At 43.4% G+C, this 23,336-nt stretch overlaps 1 protein-coding gene across 1 annotated transcript in view; it reads left to right on the forward strand.

Annotated features, from left to right (window-relative positions):
- The first annotated feature begins 22,820 nt into the window (after window positions 1-22,820).
- Window positions 22,821-23,336, forward strand: part of LOC112254149 (neurexophilin-2) — a 109,734-nt gene continuing 109,218 nt past the window's right edge. Inside the window, exon 1 of the mRNA XM_024426429.2 lies at window positions 22,821-23,321. Within this exon, the coding sequence (XP_024282197.1) occupies window positions 23,268-23,321 (54 nt within the window). The 5' untranslated portion in view covers window positions 22,821-23,267. The remainder of the gene's footprint in view (window positions 23,322-23,336) is intronic.

Here is a 23,336-nt window from a genome sequence, read left to right on the forward strand (position 1 = left end):
GTAAAAAGACAGGCTATATACAGTAGAGAGGCTATAAAAGTAGCGAGGCTACATACAGACATCGGTTAGTCAGGCTGATTGAGGTAGTATGTACATGTAGATATGGTTAAAGTGACAATGTATATATATATATACAGTATATGCATATATTTACCCTCTTTATTATCCAGAAGGCGAGGTCAGTACAGTTGCATCAAAGCTGGGACCAAGAGATTGAAAAACAAGGGGATTGAAAAACAAGGGGATAAGACTGTTAAAGACTGTTAAAGAGCCATCACTAACATAGAGAGGCTGCTGCCAACACACAGACTCAATCTCTAGCCATGTTAATAAATGGACTTAATAAAGGTATCACTAGTCACTTTAAATAACGTCACTTTAATAATGTTTACATATCACATATTACTCATCTCATATGTATATGCTGTTTTATACTATCTACTGCATCTTGCCTCTGCCGCACAGCCATTCGCTACACTCGCATTAACATCTGCTAACCATGTGTATGTGACCAATACAATTTGATTTGATTTGATTTTGATTTGACCTGGAATGCTTTTCCAACTGTCTTGAAGGAGTTCCCACATATGCTCAGCACTTGTTGGATGATTTTCCCTCACTCTGCGGCCTAACTGAGCCTGGGGGCTGCTAACAAACTGAAGGCAGAGAGCTAGTTGGGCAGAGAACCTAAAGTCTGGCGGAGCAGCAGACTGAGAGTCGACTAGGGCTGTAGACAGTGAAACTAAAATGGCTGAAGGCTGGGAGCATAGCACTGACAACTTTGCGCCTGACAGGGAGAACAACTCTTTACCTGACAGAGAAACAGACTCTGGACCTAACTCAAAACTGTCTCTGGACCTGACAGGGAGAACGACTCTGAACCTGACAGGGAAACTGACTCTGGGCCTGACAGGGAAACTGACTTAGGATTTGCCATGGAAACTGATTCTGGGCCTGGAGAGTAGGAGAGCTCTGGGCCTCCTGGAGAGACTGGTAACTCTGAGCCTAGTGACAACAGCTGGCCAGCTGGGAGACTTGACCTCTCCAAGGGGCAGGATAATATTGACCTACCAGAAGGGGCAGGACACTCAAAGCCTGCCTGAGGGGCAGAACACTCAAAGACTACCTGAGGGGCAGGACACTGAAGGCTTACGAGGGAGCCGCAGAACTCTGAACCTACCAAGATGGAGGGGAAATCTGATCCTACCGGGAAGGAAGGGAACGTGGACCTTACTGGGAAGGGAACTCCGACCCTATTGTGGTGATGGGAACTCTGAGCCTATCCTGGATGCAGGCAACTCTGACCCTAGCCGGAAGTAGGTGAACTTTGACCCTGTTGGGAAGGAAAGGAACTCTGACCCTGCCGGGAAGAGAGGGAACTCTGACCCTACCGGCAAGCAAGGGAACTCTGACCCGACCGGAGAGGAAGGGAACCCTACCCGTGAGGGTAGGGAGCTCTGACCCTATCGGGACGACAGGGAACTGGGTGTCTAGGACAAGGGGTACATTGGGGGTGACTTCTGGTGGTTCACCTGGGATGATGTCTAATGAGTCCCCCAGAGAGCAGGGTGCTAGCATGGGGCCAGCAGGGACCCCAGGCCTGGGGCCAGCAGGGACCCCAGGCAGGGGCTGATGGGGCCAGCCCAGCAGGAGCTGGCTGAGTCCTTGTGGCTGCAGGCTGAACTTGAAAGACCAGAAGAAGCTGATCCTACCAGGCTTTGACTGGAGGGTCCCAACATCTGGGCTGTACTTAGCTGCAGGCTGTTGCTCCATCCTAGGAGTGGGTGAAGAATCCACCACTGGCTTGGACTCTGGGCCAGGAGCAGGGAGTGGCTTACGAGGAAGGTTCTTTGTGGCTGAAGGTTCCAGGGTAGCAGATAGTCAAACCTCAGGCACCCGAGTGACTGCCTTGACCAGTAGGGACTCCTCATAGGGAGTAGAGAACAAATCCGCAATGGCAGCCAGAACAGCCCCGTGTCAGAGGCCCCTTTTTTTCAATTTTCGCCTAAAATGACAAACCCAAATCTAACTGCCTGTAGCTCAGGACCTGAAGCAAGGATATGCATAATATTGATACCATTTGAAAGGAAACACATTGAAGTTTGTGGAAATGTGAAATGAATGTAGGAGAATATAACACATTAGATCTGGTAAAAGATAATGCAAATAATAAACCAAATGATTTTTACATTGGTTTTGTATCATCATCTTTGAAATGCAAGAGAAAGGCAATAATGTATTACTCCATTCCAGGTGCAATTTATGTGCAAAGTGTCATACTGATCCAAGGAACCATTGCATTTCTATTCAAAATGTTGTATCAAGACTGCCCAAATTTGCCTAATTGGAATATTAATAGTTCATAACTGTGCACTCTCCTCTTTCACTGTAATAGCTTCTGTAAATTGGACAGTGCAGTTAGATTATTAAGAATTTAAGCTTCCTGACAATATCAGATATGTCTATGTCCTGGGATATGTTCTTGCTACTTACAACCTCATGCTAATCGCTGGAGCGATGACGATCTGGTGAATAACTGGGCCACCTCGGGACATAGTGGAAGTCCCAACGGTCCTGTGGAGGTGATGAATGCTCTGGAGTAGTGACACTCAGGGAGTAGCTGAACCATCTTGTGGAGCATCAATGATTACTCTAGCCAGGGGATCCTAGAGTGGTGGTGGTCAGGAGAGTAGAAGCGGTACCAATGCTCCCGCAGCAATGACCAGGCTGGGAGGACCTAGAAACCCCCCGATCACCGGTCTCATAGATCAGCTCCACGTAGTCCCTCTGCAGCTCAACTCTATGACCACTGAGGAGACCTGGATGAGGGCTGGTCAAAAGTACAATCAGGGAGGGGTGTAGTGCCTTGCAGCTCATCTTGGGGCGGCAGCGTAGCCTAGTGGTTAGAGCGTTGGACTAGTAACCGGAAGGTTGCGAGTTCAAACCCCCGAGCTGACAAGGTATAAATCTGTCGTTCTGCCCCTGAACAGGCAGTTAACCCACTGTTCCCAGGCCGTCATTGAAAATAAGAATGTGTTCTTAACTGACTTGCCTGGTTAAATAAAGGTAAAAAAAAAAATCTTCCTCTGGGATGCAATGGATTCATGTGTGTGGTGACACATGCTAGTATACTTGAGCTGTTTCTGACTTAACCCAGATGCTTCTCCTTTCAGGGGTTTTATTGTTTTTCCTTCTTCACCACCACACATTATGCACTCACACACTTTGGTTTGGCCAGAAACATACTAGGACTTGACTTGCCTTGTCCCTTTGCTGCTCTGCCCCTCTGCCCTGCTGTCCCTCCAGATAGGAATAGGTGTGTTAGAAACTGTGCCCTTCAGGTTAGAGGCCTTTTCGTGGACGTTAATATTTCCGTAAGAAATACTGGGTCGGCTGCAAGAAAGGTTGTCCTGCTTCCGTCCTCGCTGCCTAACTTTCCCTCACAGTCCCCTTAGTTTCCCTAGGTCCCACTAGTTTAGCTTCTCGGCCTAGCTTAGCTGTCGCTCACACATCATAGCCCCTCCATTCCCAATCAATCAGAGTGCTTGAAAATTCACACGTGGACACTGCACCGGCCCACTCAGGTTAGAGTGTTATCGTCGTCCGAAAGGAAAAGCTACGTTTTTCTGAGGACTGTTCATTGTGGACAGTAACACAAATAGCTGAATCTTGTGCAGGGGGTTCTTATTGGGGGGTTACGTGCTGTGTAATAATGGGTAATTACCGCTAATTGCTTAAAGTTACATTGATAAGTTTTGCAGCTAGAGATCTTTTCTGATCTGCCCAGTGTCTAAAGGTCAGAAATGACTCTGTGCATGTGCATGCTCCAAGAACCATCTCGAAGATTCTAGAAGCTTGTCCACGGAAGTGCAACATGGAAAGCGCTGCGGTAGCATGGGCATAGAACAGACTGTTTACCAATACAAGCTAGAGACAACAAACTTCTGCATAACAATTTGTGCAACCAATGCAATAATGACACTTATGGCAAATAGGCAATAGGCAATGAACTGTAGACAATATGCAGAACAGTATCGGAACACTAACATTACAGAATAGTAACAGCTACACAGTAGAAAATATGTCTACAAACTTATCAAACTAATTTGAAGTAATTAGTGGTATTTACCCATTATTACACAGCATGTAAACCCACCCCAATTAGAACCCCATGCAACTTACATTTCGATGCACACACGACATTCAGGTTTTCATGTTAATGTCTACAATGAACAGTCCTCAGAAAAATGTGCCCTTCGGACTACGATAACACTCTAATCTGAGTGGTTAATGGTTGGAAATGGAGGAGCTATGATTGGTGCGTGACAGCTAAGGTAGGCTGAGCAGTCAAACTAAGGGGACTGTGAAGGAAATTTAGGAAGAGAGGAGGGGAGCAGGACTGCCTTTTTTTACACACACGCACAAGCACAAGCACAAGCACACACAGACACACAGACACACACACACACACACACACAAACATACATAAACATTCATTATACCACAGTAGTGTTTGCCACCTGTCCACCCTCAGGAATCCACATCTCCGTGCTTGCCCTATCTCCCCCTTCCACCCCTGTACTCCACCTAGCTCTGTTTGACAGACACCACATCAACATGACGGCAGTAGGTCAGAGGTAGGTCTGTTTCTACACACAGCTCACACAGCTCCATCTATGTCTCTGGCATCTCAAAGCAATAAAGTAATGAGTCCCATGGTACTCCGGCAGAGAAACCTCCTAAATTGGTAATGTGTGTGTGTTGAATGCTCCAGCATGGGTAATGATGAAGGCTGGGCATGTGGAAATGGCCAGGGCCTCCCTAGTAGTTTCCCTACATGCCAGCCATAGCTATAGTAGAGTAGTTGAGCTGCCAGGCATCTTTTATTTGACATAAGTCATACAAGCTGTTCGTATTGCATGCCTGCTTTCCATGCCTGTGTGTGTGTGTGTGTGTGTGTGTGTGTGTGTGTGTGTGTGTGTGTGTGTGTGTGTGCATGCGTGCGTGCGTGTATGTGTGTGTGAACATGCGTGCCTGTTCGTGTGTGCATGTGTCTGCGATGTGCACAAATGTACGTGTTTTCAACAACACTCATTGGGTTTGTCCTCTCCCTTGCTACTCAGCCACTCATCTCTCTCCCAACAACTATGCTAGCCTAAGGCCATGCAATTGCATTTGCAGATGACAGCGTGCCAATGTGTAGGGACTGAGAATAGTGAAATGACAAACAACGTGCCCAATCTAAAGCTCATCACTGCTGGATGGTTGTTTTATGTGAACAATCAACAGGACAGATCTTAACACATCCGGTGAAAGACTTCCTCACGCTCGTGCTGCAATTGCAGGCGCACAGTTAGAACATGAACAAAGGCTCCCCAAAAACACCTAAATCCATCCTTTTAGAAACGGCAAAGTTCTCAGCATGGTGATGCAGGTCTTTAGATGTCGTACACATGCAATTCAATTGTGTCGTTCCAAACTTGATCCGCAGCGTTATATACCTTTTACTGTTGGACTCGAGCAATACATTTCCATGTGTGAGCATGCTTTCTCGTTTCTCGTATCAGCACACTGGGAACGAGAAAGCCGGCACATGCTCACCCACGTAAATGTACCACTCGAGTCCAACTAAATGTAATATAACGTTGCGGATAAAGTTCGGAATGACTTCCTTTCATATGTACAACATCTGAAGGCCTGTATTGCTACACCGAGAGTGTTGCCGTTTCTAAAAGGGTGTTTTTGGAGCCTTTGTTCATGTTTTAACTCTGCCCCTCGTACTAGAGAACGAGCAAAGAGGAATTCTATTGCCGGTGGGGTAAGTTTCTCAAACAAAGTGAAAAATCGCCCAAAAAGTAACTGGACGCCTCTTATAACATGTCATTTACATCAAGAGATTTGGCAAAAAAAGTGAACTTGTCCTTTAAACTTTACATGACATAATTTGAAATGCTGCCATTTTGATTGCGTAAGGAGGAGTGACGGGGCCTTGACCACAGTTTTGAGTTTAGACTAGAGGGGAGAGTTTAGATAATATTTCCTCTTCAGTAAATCCAATTCTTTTTTTACATTCCTCTGGCTCTGTATTACAAGCATTATAGTATGATATTATCTTCTACCAATTCCTCTACGATATTATAATTTTCTAATCCCCATTACCCTTGATGTGATATTATCCTCTCTATAATATAACTATTATTCGAGAATTAGAATGTTGATTAGCATCTCATTAAACATGAGTTCCTTCCTCACTGAAACACCATGAATGGAATCATGACAGTTCCCAACACTTACACAGGCAGTGTTTCTCCTCTCCACCTCCCTGCTCTGTACCGCAAGCTGTCTGGGTGCCACTCAGTACTCACTGTCAACCTGCTCTTAACACGCGTCTGGATCTGGATCTCTCTATCCCCCAGGGGAATCCTCACCTGCTGCCAACTTCAGGGGGATTTGAATATAAGAAATCTGTTCTGAATAACTGGAGCGGAGGGAAAGAGAGCGAGGGAGGCAGGTAGGGAGAGGAGAGGAGAGGAGGAGGGAGAGGAGGTGTTGTAATCAAAAAAAGAGGGAGGATGATAGTTTAAACCAAAATGCTTCCTAACGAGATCGCAGGTTGTCTGAAACCCACTCCTCCTCTCCCAGCTGAGGGAAAGCATGTGGGGAAGGTGTGTGTGTGTAACACACTGAGGACCTCATTAACTGCCACAGTGTAGACCAACATAGACCCGATAACCTGGCCTCTCTCCCATCCCCCCTCCTTCTACCTTTTTGTTCTCTTATCCAAATGAAGGACCTGAGCACTGACTGCACTCCGGTCCAGAGAAGAAGAGAATGCATGCTAATGACTGTGTGTGCGTGTGTGCGTGTGTGCGTGTGTGTGTGTGTGTGTGTGTGTGTGTGTGGTTGGAACTGTGGGGGAGTATCTTTTGCATCCCTTTGACTCTTTCAACCTCCAACATGCTTAGTGGTTAGTTTATATTCTATCCTGCGTACAGTGAGCTGTGTGTTTTTCCATCATAATACATATATGTATGCCATCCATTGTAGTAGGAGAGGAGGTCAACAAGCTCTGTAACCAACACCACATCAAAAGGAAAAATAGAGTCTGTTTTTGCTTTGGTACTATTTTTACCAGTATGTGGTACATTTTCACAACTCTTAGTACAAAACTCCAAACTGGTCACACTTGTAACGCAGGAGCCTTTTGGACGTAGACTTGGCACTCCGGTACCGCTTGCTGTACGATAGCAGAGAGAACAGTCTATAACTAGGGTGGCTGGAGTCTTTGGCAATTTTTAGGGCCTTCCTCTCACACCGCCTGGGATAGAGGCCCTGGATGGCAAGAAGCTTGGCCCCAGTGATGTACTGGGCCCTACGCACTACGCTCTGCAGTGCCTTGCGGTTGGAGGTCCACCAGTTGCCATACCAGGCAGTGATTCAACCAGTCAGGATGCTCTCGATGGTGCAGCTGTAGAACATTTAACGATATGAGGAGGAATAGGCGTTGTCGTGCCCTCTTCACAACTGTCTTGGTTTGTTTTGACCATAATAGTTGATGTGGACACCAACGAACTTGAAGATCTCAAACTCCTCCACTACAACCCCTTCGATGAGAATGGGAAAGTGCTCTGTCCTCCTTTTCCTGCCATCCACAATCATCTCCTTTGTCTTGATCACGTTGAGGGAGAGGTTGTTATCCTGGCACCATACTACCAGGTCTCTGACCTTCTACCTATAGACTGGCTCATCGTTGTAGTCAGCAAATTTAATGATTGTGTTGGAGTCGTACTTGGCCATGCAATCACGGGTGAACAGGCAGTACAGGAGGGGACACAGCACGCACCTCTGAAGGGCCCCTGTGTTGGGGATCAATGTGGCAGATGTGTTGTTACCTACCCTTACCACCTGGGGGCTGCCCATCAGGAAGTCGAGGATCCAGTTGCAGAGGGAGGTGTTTAGTCCCAGGGTCCTTAGCTTAGTAATGAGCTTTGAGGGCTCTATGGTGTTGAACACTGAGCTGAGGTCAATGAATAGCGTTCTCATGTAGGTGTTCCTTTTGTCCATGTCGGAAATAGCAGTGTGGAGTGCAATAGAGATTGCATCATCTGTGGATCTGTTAGGGTGGTATGCAAATTACAGTGGGTCTAGGGTTTCTGGGATAATGGTGTTTATGTGAACCTTGACCAGTCATTTAGGCAGGTTACCTTGGTGTTCTTGGGAACAGGGACTATGGTGGTCTGCTTCAAACATGCTGGTATTCCAGACTGTCAGGGACAGGTAAAAAATGTCAGTGAAGACACTTGTCAGTTGGTCAGCGCATGCTCTGAGTACACGTCCTGGTAATCCATCTGGCCCTGCAGCCTTGTGAATGTTGACCTGTTTAAAGGTCTTACTCACATCGGCTATGGCGAGCGTGATCACACAGTCGTCTAGAACAGCTGATGCTGTCATGCATTGCAGTGTTGCTTGCTTCGAAGTGAGCATAGAAGTTATTTAGCTCGTCTGATAGGTTCGTGTCACTGGGCAACTCGCGTCTGTGCTTCCCTTTGTTGTCCATAATAGTTTGCAAGCCCTGACACATCTGACAAATATTGGAGCCGGTGTAGTATGATTCAATCTTAGGCCATTTTTAACGCTTTGCCTATTTGATGGTTCATTGGAGGGCATAGCGGGATTTCTTATAAGCGCCTGATTTCTTAGAGGCCCACTCCTTGAAAGCGGCAGCTCTCAGCTCAGTGTGGATGTTGCCTGTAAACCATGGCTTCTGGTTGGGGTATGTATGTACGGTCACTGTGCGACATCATCGATGCACTTATTGATGAAGCCAGTGGTGATGTAGTGTACTCCTCAATGCCATCAGAAGAATTCCGAAACATATTTCAGTCTGTGCTTGCAAATCAGTCCTGTAGATTAGCATCTGCGTCAACTGACCACTTTCTTATTGAGCGAGTACTTTCTGCTTTAGTTTTTGCTTGTAAGCAGGAATCAGGAGGATAGAGTTATGGTCAGATTTGCCAAATAGAGGTTGAGGGAGAGCTTTGTATGCGTCTCAGTGTGTGGAGTAAAGGTGGTCGAGAGTTTTTTTCCCCCTCTGGTCGCACATGTAAAATCTGGTAGAAATGAGGTAAAACTGATTTAAGTTTCCCTGCATTAAAGTCCCCGGCCACTAGGAGTTCCACCTCCGGATGTGCATTTTCTTGTTGTCTTATGGCTGTCTTAGTGCCAGAATCGGTTTGTGGTGGTAAATAGACAGCTACATAAAATATACATAAAAATTATCTTGGTAAATAGCTTACCATGAGATACTCTACCTCAGGCGTGCAAAACCAAGAGACTTCCTTAATACTAGATTTTGTTTACCAGCTGTTATTTACAAATAGACAGACCCTTGTCTTACCGGAGGCAGCCGTTTTATCTTGCTGATGGACCGAAAACCCAGCCAGCTGTATGTTATCCATGTCGTCGTTCAGCCACAACTCAGTGAAACGTAAGATATTACAATTTGTAATGACCCGTTGATAGGATAGTCTTGATCGGAACTCATTAATTTTATTATCCAGTGATTGCACGTTGACTAATAGGACTGACGGTAAAGGCAGATTACTCACTTGCCGTCGGATCCTTACAAGGCACCCCGACCTACGTCCCCGATATCTTTGTCTCTTCTTCATGCGAATGACGGGGATTTGGGCCTTGTCGTGTGTGTCTGAAGTAAATCCTTTGCGTCTGACTCGTTAAAGAAAAAAATATTAAAAATCTTTAAAATAAGCTTTTTGTGTGTATGGAACATTTCTGGGATCTTTTATTTCAGCACTTTACATGTTGCGTTTATATTTCTGTTCAGTATAACTGATGCTCTTTTCCAGAGTGACTTAGAGTTAGTGCATTCAAATTAAGACAGCAAGATATGACAACCACATATAAAAATGTTTGTATTCCTTCATTACGAAGGTTCTCTATTATTTTCCCTTTGTTTTTGAACTTCCCCTTGCAATTAAAATCTCCCTGTGCTCTGGCTCTCTAACATGTTTAATTGGTTGTGCCATCTTGATGTCTAGTGTTTAAAAATTTGTGTGAAAGATGAGAAGATAAAAAACATTTCTCTAATGTTTGGAGGATCGTTAGTGGTATTTTCTGTGGTTAACATGTGAGGTTGAATTAATGATAGTCTCTATGATTCATTATACTCTGGTTATACTACCCTGCTGTTTAGTCACTTTTACAAAACCAACACGACTTCTTAATCAGCCAATGTATTTGTGTCAATGCACTGCACAACCAACTAGTGTCACAGCATTTAGATCCTTAACATTAGGACACAACCAAGGAGCTGTTAGCATTGTGAGACTAACTTACTTTACATCAAGTGGACAAATTAACTAACAGGGATGTTGTTTGTTTGATCAGTTAAAACTGTAGTGATTGCATACTGCATGTTCAGTTGTAGGACTAGGAGCCTAGAAATAATGACCTAATACTATTGCTATTAGTCTAGAGTCTGTGGGTAATTGTGATGTCATCATGGTGCCATGGCATGGAGGTCTAGTGTTCCTAGCGTGAGTGGGTCTCTCTCCCACTAGACCAGGCCACGTTGTTGGGCTGAGTGTGTCCATGGCCCCCTCTCTGGTCCCTGGGGATAATGAGTATCTTGCTGTGGGAGAGGAGCTGGAGCCCTTGGGGAGGTTCACACTAATCCGAGAGGTGTGAAGGCATTAGCCAGGCCTGTCTAACTCGACCACCTCATTAAAGGAGAAACTGAACTTTATGTACGTAAATGGAACTTTATTCCCTTTTTTGCACTTTTACCTGTATGTGTATTCTGATCTTGAATTTAAGCATGGCGAGATTTGCCAGTGTCAGAAAGGTACATGTTTGGGGTGGAGATCAAAGAAATTGAGGTGTGGCGGAGTTGTGTCATATTCTAAACTTGATTTAATTCCCTAATAATTCCACCACCTTTATGTGTGAGGAAACCACGAATAAGGTCGAACAAACCTGCCGGTTCCAAGTGGAAAAAGCATTTTTTATTTTTTGCGATAGAAATAACAGCATTCCCCATGCACTGTAATTTATAAATTGATATGATAAGAGCTATTGGTAAGAGCTAGGTAAACTAGAAAAGTACATTTTCTGAAGAAAATGTGTTCTTCTTGCTTATTACTTATTATAAAGTATTTATGGTTGTGAAATAAGTTATAGTAATGGTAGTGACTTGTTATAATTGAAAAAGTAGGTAGATGGAAAGATTGAATGAATGAACAGGATAAGACAGGATAGCCTAAACATGTGCAAGTTGGTTTGGTGTCTTTAAACTAGAACGGTTCAAGAGTTACTGTTGGTGAGTTATTTTGCAAATGTAGACAAATGTATGCAAATGTATATAGTTGTAGTTGATAATGATTTTAAAGAATTTGAATTTAGGATAGCCTGAAGTTGGTATTGTAGCTTAATTGGCCAAGGAGTAGAATTTTGTATAGCTACTTCTGTATCAAACCCATGTTAAGTTATGTTAAGTTATGCACATTTTTAATGGTTATAGTTCAAATGTATATATAGTATCAAAACTCTGAATGCAAACAATCTAAGTTGGGTCAGTCTGAGCATCTCAACGATAGTTTGACATTGATAGCTTAAACAGCGTAGGAACAGTAGTAAATCCAAATACTTCCCATTCAAGCCTATGGAGCTTTTATGAACATTTAAAATGGTTATTGTTTAAAAAAGTATAAATAGTATTACAACTCTGACTGCATTCATTCTAAGTACAGTGGTCCTTCCTTTGAAAGTCTTGAACTTATGCCATGACCGTTTGTGGCAGATTGCGGTAAATTGCATCAGTCTGGCAACTATGGGTGACACTTAAATAACATGCCATAGAATTCTGCGGCACCCTGCAAGCTGTGCTGCAGTACACCACAACTTTTAAAGGAAGGACCACTGTAACTTCAGTTTAAACATCTCAATACCATTTAAGTCGATGGGCCTTTTTTGCCAATGAAATGTATTGAGAGCTCATTTAAAATGGTTATAGTTCAAAAGTATAAATTGTTAAACAAATTCAGAATGCGAGCAATCTAAGTTGAGTCCATCTGAACATCTCAACGTTGGTTTAGTGTTGGTAGCTTAAACGGCATAAGGAGTTGCGTTGCCAAATTTTCCCGGTGTAAGTCTATGGCCCTTTCATTGCCATTGAAATGTATTGTGAGCTCATTTAAATACTGTTGAAGCACAAAAAAAATATGAATGGTATAAACAAATATATGTATTGCATGGCCTTGCAGGGATTGGATTTGAGGACGCAAGACAAAATGAAGGACAAGGCAAAGAGTCGCAGCAAATTTTAAGGTTGGCTACTACATGTAACAATTCAACAACAAATCGTCTCTTGTTGTCAAATTTACTGGGGTCAGCAAATCTCTTACTGTCAAATTGACTGATCTGCTGACTGGTCAGTTGCGCTCTGTAATGTTTTAATCATATGCTCCAACTTTTCCTGTTTCCTTCAATTTTTAGGCTATAGCCTATGTTATATATTATTAGCCACTATCTGTAGTGACCATAAGTAATCATTTATAATAATTATAATTATAAAATTATAAAATTATGTCTCCTGTTCCACATCTCACCACCCAACTACCTTGCACTGGAGTTTACTCACCACCACTTGGATTCCCCTCAGGACCTGTTTACCCTGTTCTACACAGCTAACTCCAACCTCAGTCTCCACATCTGGTTTTCCTGCAACTCATCCGAGCTTCCCTGGATCTGCACTCCATATCTTCCTTTGTAACAATAAATATGTTGGTTCATTCATCCTACTACGGCCCTCATTCATCCCCGTTTCCTCATCTGAGTCTGCTCTTGGGTTTCCCTGTGTCGCTCCGCTTAACAGACATCACCAAAGTCAAGGGCAGGACAGAAACAGCCTCTCCGAATATAGATTATTGTTCATACGTGGTTCGGACGGACCAGTTCATCACTGGGGGCGAGTACTAGCTGCAGTGCCTCTATTCAAATGACTCTCTCCTAACACACACGCCATACGTTGCTGCTACTATTTTTTTATCCTGCTGCTCAGAGGCTGCGAATTTTTGCAGCTTTTTGTTAAAAATCGCGCAAAATTTCAACGTTCTGCTACTCATGCCAGGAATATAGTATATGCATATGATTAGTATGTGTGGATAGAAAACACTCTGAAGTTTCTAAAACTGGTTAAATCATGTCTGTGACTATAACAGAACGTGTGTAGGAGGCAAAATCCCAAGGAAAACTGTTCACAAAAAATATAGTCGGTTAGGACATCTACATTGTGCATGACACAAGTAATTTTTCCAACAATTTGCACTTTTTGTACCAAAGTACGTTCATCTCTAGGAGACAGAATGCATCTCCTTCCTGAGTGGTATGACAGTTGTGTGTTAATGGTGTTGATGGTGTTAATACTCGCGTGCTATTGTTTGTACAGACAGATGAACGTGGTACCTTCAGGCGTTTAGAATTTACTCCCAAGGATGAACCAGACTTGTGGAGGTCTACAATTGTTTTCTGAGGACTTGGCTGATTTCTTTTGGTTTTCCCATGATGTCAAGCATAGAGGCGCTGAGTTTGAAGGTAGGCCTTGAAATACATCCACAGCTACACCTCAAATTGACTCAAATGATGTCAATTAGCCTATCAGAAGCTTCTAAAGCAATGACCTATATAATAATATATGAGTAATAATATATTGGCTAACTGAATTAGCCAACCTTTTATTTATTTCCGTTATAAATGCTGTCAGTCCTTGTGGTTGTGGCTGAGGGTCAAGTAATAGTGGATATTATTTAATGAAGGCCAAATACAAATTGTAGTAAACATTAATAGGAACATGTAGGCTTATTAAATCATTATGGAGCTCATTATAGAGCTCAAACCGTTACCTTGAACTTGATGCACAGCGCAAGACTTGGCACGTGCCATCACACAGTTCCATGGTCAGTGTTGGCAATTGGGTTATATTTATTAGTACATACTAATGTACACTATTCTCTATATTATAATTATAGGCCTATTGTAGGACTTAGTCGACTTCCAACGTCACCATTGATGAATTGAATGTGGCAACTTTCAGAATGAATCAAATCACCTTTTTTTTTGTTTGTGCACAAAGGCTCTATTCAGAGTGTTTTTAAATGGAGACAAATATGCACATGTTTTCATGGCTGTCTTCATGGCTAATATCTCTCCGGGAAGAAGAAGGGCGGAGGTGTATGTTTCATTATTAACTACTCATGGTGTGATTGTGATAACATAGTGGAACTCAAGTCCATTTGTTCACCCGACCTAGAATACCTCACAACCAAGTGCCGACCGTATTTCCTTCCAAGAGAATTTTCTTTGGTTATAGTCACAGCCGTGTATATCCTCCCTCAAGCCGATACCATGACGGCCCTGAAAGAACTTCACTGTACTTTATTCAAACTGGAAACCACATATCCTGAGGCCGCATTTATTGTATCTGAGGATTTTAACAGCAAATTTGAGGAAAACACTACCGAAGTTCTATCAACACATCGACTGTATGTAGTACTTGCATTGCCATTCTCCATAGTCTACATTCAAGTCTTGTGCCGATCAAATTCTAATTAAAAAGAACATCGTATTTAAAGGGATTGCTTTAGATAAATTAACAGAAAAACGAATTTAACAAAAACTCCCTGATCAAATTGGTAGGCTACTGAGTGGGTGTTTTCTGGGGTTGAATTAAATGTATTCAGTGCTTGCAATAGAATCATACCCGTAAACCTCATTACGTACCTCCTTCAGATAAGTCTGAATACCAACTACTGAGAAGTGCGTAGGTAATGGGAGGCCTCTCTTCTGCGTGCTTAGTCTGAATCGGCCCCTAACTACATAGGAAGGTTAGCTCCACACAACAGGGCCTTGGTCATAAGTAGTGTAAATATACTGTATAGAGAATATGGTGTCATTTGGGACACAACCTAAGCACTAGAAGGGTCAGCTCAGTGGAGACTGGTGGGGGGACTTCACTGAGCTCTGCTAACATGGTACAACCAGGGAGGAACCAGGGGGATGAGCCCCTGTTTACCCCCACACTGCACTGCAGCTCTGAGGAGCTAGATGTTTGCTTTAGGGGGTCAGAAATGTGTAGATTTACTAGTTTCTGAGTACAGACCAGTGTGAGAGTTAAGAGTTAGGACTGTGTTTGTTTGTGTGTGTGTGTGTGTGTGTGTGTGTGTGTGTGTGTGTGTGTGTGTGTGTGTGTGACAGCCCCACCGTTAAACAGACTTTACCATCTCAGACTCCTCCCTGGAGACCTCTTATCTGCAGGAAGGCATCTTTGAGTTGATAATCCTGCTCGTCACCTCAGCACCACGCACACACACACACACACACACACACACACACATACACACACACACACACACACACACACACACACACACACACACACACACACACACACACACACACACACACACACACACACACTCCCTTCCTTGTCACTTCAGCACATCACACACAAACACACACACACTCCCATTCAGCATCCCCCATCCCTTCTCACCCCCGTTCCCCTGCCCAGACCCCAAGGGAGAGAGAGGGCTGCTACCTGTCATTGCTTATGCCTCCTGGCGGCTGAACCAGAGAGGAGGAGGGAGGAGAGTGAGAGGTTGTCACTGTGCCCGCATGAGAAGTCACATTTCTAAAATTCTTGTCTGTGTGATTAACCAAACTAATTTTGTTTTATTAAGGTCGACGTGCTAGCTTAAAATGGTCAACTACAGAGGATCACCAACGTGTGACTGTCAAAAACCCTGTACAGCGGCATCATGTTCTAACAGACAGATAGAATCACATCAAATTATTGCTCTCCTCTGCGCTCCTCTCTCCCTCGGCTGCCCATTAACAGTCATTACTCATTCTTTGAAATTCTCCCCTGCAACAAAACATTTGAATGACAACGACATAATCCTATAACATCCCTACCAACATTTCCCTGACTAGTGCTCCGTACAGCTCCGCTCCGCTCCCCTTTCCTTCCCTGGGTTCTTCAATCTCAAATCAATCAGAAGGAAAACAAACGACCTGGTTTCATATCACCACTGACTGACACACACACACGCACGCACGCACGCACGCACGCACACACACACACACACACACACACACACACACACACACACACACACACACACACACACACACACACACACACACACACACACACACACACACACACACACACACACACACACACACATACGGTGATGTCTGAAATAGCTCCTCACTACAGAGGGAAATGAGTGTTTCCACGGTACAAAAGGTTCCATTAGTTGTGGCTGACCTGGTGCTATTGTGACGCCTGGCCCCTGAACAGGGCACCCTGGGACGGGCTGGGAAGGGGGGATTGGGTATATGTCCCAGATAGCACCCTATACCCTATTGAATGGCCATAGGGCTCTTGTTAAAAGTAATGCACTATATAGGGAGGAAATAGGGTGTCATTCGGGACAAGTGAGAGGGGAGGATGGGCTCTGTGCTGTAATCCTCTGTGTACCTGGGTGGTTTATACCTGCTCTACTGGAAGAAGGCCAGAAATACTGTCTTTCCCTCTCACTAGGAATCTCGCTCTCTCTCTTTCTCGCTCTCAATCTTTCTCCCTCTCTTTCAATCTCTCTCTCTCTCTGCTCCTCTATCTCTCTCCTCTCTCTAGATCTTTCTCCCATGCACACTTTTGCTCTGTGTGTGTGTCTTGTACACTATTTCAAATATTGTACTAGGGTAAATGGGATTCTGTAATTGAACTGATCCTACCATTGTTCCCAATGTTGTAGGAGAGAGGCATTGCTCTGTCTGTCGTGTGTGTGTGTCTGTCGTGTGTGTGTGTGTGTCTGTCGTATGTGTGTGTCTGTCATGTGTGTGTATCTGTCGTGTGTGTCTGTCGTGTGTGTGTGTGTGTGTGCGTGTGTGCGTGCGTGCATGCTTTTGTTGTGTGGGATGTGTAGCTGAGATAGTGTTGATGTAATTAGTGATGTGCCAGGTTGGTCTGTCCTGTCTGTGTGATTTACTGCTGCTATCTACCTGCTACTGTTGTTCCTCTCGACTTCACTGGTAGTCTACACAAAAACAAGGCACTCTAAATGCTGACTGTACTGCCTACTACTCTGGAGTCCACACTGGAGGACCACTCCGGTCCACGCTGCCACTCCAGTCCACGCTGGAAACAAGTGTTTTGTTGTATATGTTTTTTACCCAAATAAATTCAATTCACACTGGGAGTCCACACACATGCAAGACATCCTGAACACTGTATGTACCTGTTTCTAAGCAAACACAGTAAGCAGTTAACAGCTAGCACATGGCCCAATAATACAGGATGATGTCATAATTGGCCTACGATAGAGGGTTACTGAAACTGAGACAAGAGTTGGAATTGCATTCCCTTTCATCGTTCCCTTTCATCATTCTTGAATAGCTATGCAGTTTGGGAGTGGTGACTGAGGACTAAGGGGGAGGGGCTAAATTATGTGGAGATTATATAGCAAATGGTTCTCATTCTCCCCGAGCATGTTCCTTCATTAGCCCTAACCACGCAGCGCTAAGCAGCGCAGTGTGTCGTGTGGAGCAGAGAGGGACCAGAGTAGAGCAGGAGTGGCTGTACTAAGTGGTACAGAGCACATCAGCAGTTGGGTGAAATTCAACTGCCACTTTCAATGTTGATCACATATTGCAACTCGCAGCAACCCGCAACCCCGCAAGGCCGTAGTCTCGCACCGCGTCTGGGAAAGAGATGAAATGAAAGAAGAAGAGACATTTGTTTGTAATCCTACAAAGCAACACGGCAGAGAGAGATAGAATAAATAAATGCATAGTTGTATTGCAAATTGAGACTACGAGAAATGAGAAATAGGCCCAGGCCAGGGTTGCAAAACATAAATAACTCCAACTGTCATTTGGAATATAACTTTGAAGTCAAATCAGGGTTGATAGAAAAATGTTTCTGTCACTCTGTCTGTCACTACTACATTTTGAGTCTAACTTTAGTATTCCAATAGAGCTTCTCCATAGATATTTGAAGACAAATCAGGATTGATAGAATAATTCTGTTACATAAGACTGCCACTGAAGTGTCTGTCACCGAATTGTCTGTCACTTCATCACATTATCATGGAGAGTGAAGTTGTGAAGACGTATTAGGATGATGTGAGTGATATAGCCTATTTGAGCAAATGCCTAAATTATGTTAAGTGAAGTTCATCTTCTTTTCCCTTCTTGTGCAACAATAGGCCTCTCTACTGACTGGTATCAGTCACATGGTGTACAGTAATCGCCAAGGAGACCTGACACTGCCATCTCACTTTTCTTGTCTTTACTTTTTTTTAAATTTTTTAAATACTGCCAACATTTTAGGTGCTAAAAAGTTCAAAGCTTGTATTTGTTTGTTGTTTTTCTCACGGTATTGGAGGGTATGCGCTATGCAGCTGTACCATCATCTACCCTATTACAGTTTTTTACGATTGCTTACACACTCAAATTGAACTTTTCCCACAATTAGCAAAACCTTACACTCAAGGAGCAAAACACAAGGCTAGATTTGCACAACTGTAAGCACATTGTCAGCTTCACACTATTTGCAAAACATTACACACAGTGATTTGCAAAACACCAAACACACTTGTATACATCAGACACAGAAGTATATCATGATGTCACTTCCTTGCAATTCAAAAGCACTGACTGTCAAATTACCACACCTATGAGCCAATCAATATACCTTCCACCATACTCTCCATTTCTAAACCCTATCGAATAGGTGCACAAACACATGATTGCTAAATTGTAGACACACCAATCAGGTTTAAGCACTATAAAAATGCAGCAGGTAGGTTCACCTGCCTTCAACCACAATGGAAGGAGTCAGAAGAAGAGTGAGGGTGAGAGGAGGAGTACACAGAGGAGGAGGAGAAGGAGGCAGAGGCCGAGCCAGAGGTCGAGGAAGACCTGAAGCAGGAGGAGAACGTGCACAAAGAAGAAGACGACCAAACTTATCAAATTACATTCGTGCAACACTAGTGGACCATGTTGTGAACCATGGATTGACGCTGAGGGAGGCTGGACTGAGAGTTCAGCCAAATCTTAGCAGATATACAGTGGCATTTGTCATAAGGACTTTTCGACAGGAAAACAGGTTAAAGATCTGTCAACAGTTACAGTAATCAGCTGCTTATTGTCAGCACCATATCAGCACTTGTGATACCCCTTCCTGTGACATTGTACAGTAAGTTACATGTATTATTCTCTACATAGGATTGAGGGTCGGGAACGACGAGGAAGGGGGCCCATATTCACGGAAGAACAAGAGCGAGAGATAATAAACATGGTTTTGGCCAATAATGCTATCAGGCTCAGAGATCTACAAGCCAACATTATCGGTGACCATGCCATTTTCAATAATGTCCATCAGGTCTCTCAGTCAACACTGGCACGCATCCTGAAAAGACATCAGGTTCAAATGAAACAACTTTATCGAGTGCCTTTTGAGCGGAATTCAGAGAGGGTCAAATGGCTGCGGCATGAGTATGTGGAGGTTTGTATTGTTCACTTTAGCACTGTGATGTTGCATACTGCACACATGACTTTTTTACATTGACTGTATACTAGACCTATCCTGAACTACACAATCTTGTAGATGGATCCTGAGGAAATCCTGCATGAATTCATATATATTGATGAGGCAGGGTTCAACCTCACAAAAGCAAGAAGGAGAGGCAGAAATATCATTGGCCACAGGGCTATAATCAATGTCCCAAGGCAACGTGGGGGTAACATCACCCTTTGCACTGACATTTCACAGCATGGGGTTGTCCTCCGTCATGCCAAAATGGGCCCTTAAAACACACCTCACATTCTCGCATTTTTGGACCGATTGCTCCACATCGTCACAGCAGGTAATGAAATGCACTAGATGCAATACACGGTCATCTGGGACAATGCGTCATTCTACCGCTCTGCTTTGGTCCAGAACTGGTTTCAACACCATCCACAGTTGACAGTACTATACCTTCCACCATACTCTCCATTTCTAAACCCTATCGAATAGTTTTTCTCTGCATGGCGGTGGAAGGTTTACGATCTCCAGCCCCAGGCTCATGTACCCCTCATTCAGGCCATGGAGGACGCCTGTGACCAAGTCCCGCGTTGTCTTGCTAATGACGATATTGCTTGTGATGTTGATGAAATTCTCTGGCCAGATCCAGCTAGGCGAAGAGATAATGTATAATATGTTTACTGTAGTATTTTCTGTACAATATTGTCAGGTTTTTTTCAGAATTTTTTTGTTATTTACTGTAATTGTAACCTGTACTGGATAGTATTTTACGTTTGTCTGCTTGCTGAGCTAACAGTGTTATGTAGTAGCATGAAAACTGGGACATGTTTTGTTGTGATTCTCCATGTTGACTGATTTGGGTATATAAAGAGAAATAAATGATATTTTCCTGTCTGCAGCATTGGTCTTGTGTAGTGTTTATAGTTGCACTTTCTCTGTACTTCATTTACAGTACTCTAATCACTGACAATTAGACTTGCTAAAAGTGTTTTAGGTTAGCAACAGCAGTGTGTAACTGATTCAAAAAGATTGAAGTCATATGAAATGTGTGTTTCGTATGGTAACAAAATATTATTTTTATGAAGTCGTGTATAGTTTTGACAAAAGTGTTCCATTTTGCAAATGATCTGAAGTGTTGTGCTACTTTGTTGTAGGGTGGTGCTAATTGTGTGTAGTGTTTTGACAAACCGGCCCTGTTTTCAAAATTGTGCTTAAACAATTGGAAAAAAACTAACAAATGGCATGTTTCCTTCACCAGGTGGCAGTAAAGAGCCACATTGTCAGTATGGGGAGATGCACTGGCCTTTCACGCTCCATAGTCAAGCAAGCAACAGATCCAACAAAATACACTTTTGGCCTACAATTTCAGAAATGAAATCATTTCTATCAGTCTGTCACTCCCCTCTCCATCTAAGAGTTGCTCTCCATGCACCCCTGCTCCTCCCATGCTAGCTCAAACTCTGGCCCCCACTGTCTCTGACATGGCACTCCATTCCCTTTCACAGTGCACTGCTTTTAAAAAGTAGTGCACTGTGTATGTGGTGCACTACGTATGAAAATGAGTGCCACGTCGGACGCACCCTCTTTGAGTTCATCGACATGCTGTGCACTTTGGCCAGAGGTAACCTGGCTGGGGGTTGACACATACTGCATCATGCCGTGCCGTGAGGCTGAGCCATGTTCTCCATCACAGTCACTAAGGAACAGTAGCACATTGGCCGTAAGTGCTTTACATACACCAAAGACCCTCCGTATCAATATTGTAAAATTAGAAAGTGGCTTCAGGTCTGTAAGGGCCTGTGTGTGTGTGTGTTTGTGTGTTAACAGACAGACATGGATGGTAAAACTGCAAATAGCTTGACTGTAAATGAAGAGAGATCTGAGGTCACCATGCCCTATACCCATTGAACATTAATATTTCAAAATTGTTTACAGAGAATGGAATTTTGAATCATCCTCTCAGGGTGATGTGGAGTTCCTTCCTGTATTTACCACAGTGTTTAAAGCAACACTACTGACTGCAAGCCGAGATACTGCTAATTTTGTATAGCCTTCTCTACACATTAGTTAATTGCGAACAAAGATAAATAATCAGTCAAATCTGTCCTAAAATGGAACATTTCTTGATATGTTATAGTTTTTTTTGAAGATTGAGGTGCCAAATTGCATTTCAGAAGGTGGCAAATTTAGTTAGACAAAAAACACTTTGTTCTCCCTCTTTTTCATGAGATAACCGTACATGATCAATAACACTAGAAAGAGAAATTGAGAAAGACAGAAAGAAAGAAAGGGATGGGCTGTTGTGCATAAGACAGACAGCAGGCCAAGGTGATGGTGAACAAGGAACAAGGAAATAAAGGAATAACAAGGACATAAAGGAATAACAAGGAAATAAAGGAATAACAAGGAAATAAAGGAATAACAAGGAAATAAAGGAATAACAAGGAAATAAAGGAATAAAGGTTGAAGGGACAAAAGGGAAAGAAAATTATCTCACCTCACATTTTCTACTCAAACTAATGATCTCATAGTAGCCTAAAGTATAAATGTTTATATGAATGTTAACATTAGCCCTACTGGCTTGCTTGCTTTATTATTTCCATGTGTAATTGTAAGTGTGTCGTTTGAATAAAAGCTATAGTTTACAGACATGTAGAGTGGCCTAGTGTCAAGCAGGACTAAGGTCTGAGATAATTAGAATATCGTGGTCTGCTGACTGCAAACATCGAGAAAACGAATGTGCACAGCCTAACAATCATCTCGGCCATAACCTCCCATGATGACTAACTAGTGTGAACCAAGATCCTCTTCCAGTATTTGGGGGGTGCAATTCAAACTAAATAAATGTGTAAATGATATAATAAAACGTTTGAAACATTAAAGGAGAACTGCACACTCTAGGAGCTCAGATGCAATAATTGAATAACCTAACCACCATCGTTTCGACAAACATATATTTATATATTATACCCCGATGAAGACAGCTTGTCTGTCGAAACGTTGGCTATTAGGTTATTCAATTATTGCAACTGAGCTCCTAGAGTGTGCGGCTCTCCTTTAATAGTTCAAGTGTTCTTTCGCCTCCAGATTTATGCCAACTTTTACCGACAGTTCTGGGAATATATTTGTAAAAAGCATACACCAGTTCAGTTGGCTACACAAGGCTGGTATTTTGTATTTGCATACAGGTGAGGGAGAAGTAAAACGGTAGGCTACCTGTCGAGAGAGAGGGAGAGGGAGAGAGAGAGAGAGAGAGAGAGAGAGAGAGAGCAAACAAACCAACGACATTTTCTCTCTAGCTTTGAGTGGAACAGAAGATGCTCTCGTGATCTTCACTCTCGTAGCCTATGCGTTCTCTTCTTGCGAAGGTGACTTTGCCTCTGCGCGCAAACTTCCCGACTTCCGTCAGCATCCATCCTTCTAAACTATGGATATGCATTACACTAACGAAACGGACCGGAGAAGCTAAGCCTGCAACTAGTTGTTCGTGTCGAAAACACTGTAAAATAGACTGATAAATACCGAAACTGATAATATCGAAACTTTTTGTGATTTTTTTTGTGTGCGCGCTCCCTGCCTGCTGTTGCTGCTGTGTGTATGTTAACCCAAGGAGGCTCGTAGTGTGAGGGTGGTCCGCAACGGAAGGTGTGCTGCGATGAAGGTACTCGGTTGGACCATTGTGATCCTCTCCCAGTGGATTTTACGAAAGGTAAGCGAGTCGGAT

Source organism: Oncorhynchus tshawytscha, linkage group LG07 (genome assembly GCF_018296145.1).
Source record: "Oncorhynchus tshawytscha isolate Ot180627B linkage group LG07, Otsh_v2.0, whole genome shotgun sequence".
In the NCBI taxonomy this organism is placed as follows: Eukaryota; Metazoa; Chordata; class Actinopteri; order Salmoniformes; family Salmonidae; genus Oncorhynchus; species Oncorhynchus tshawytscha.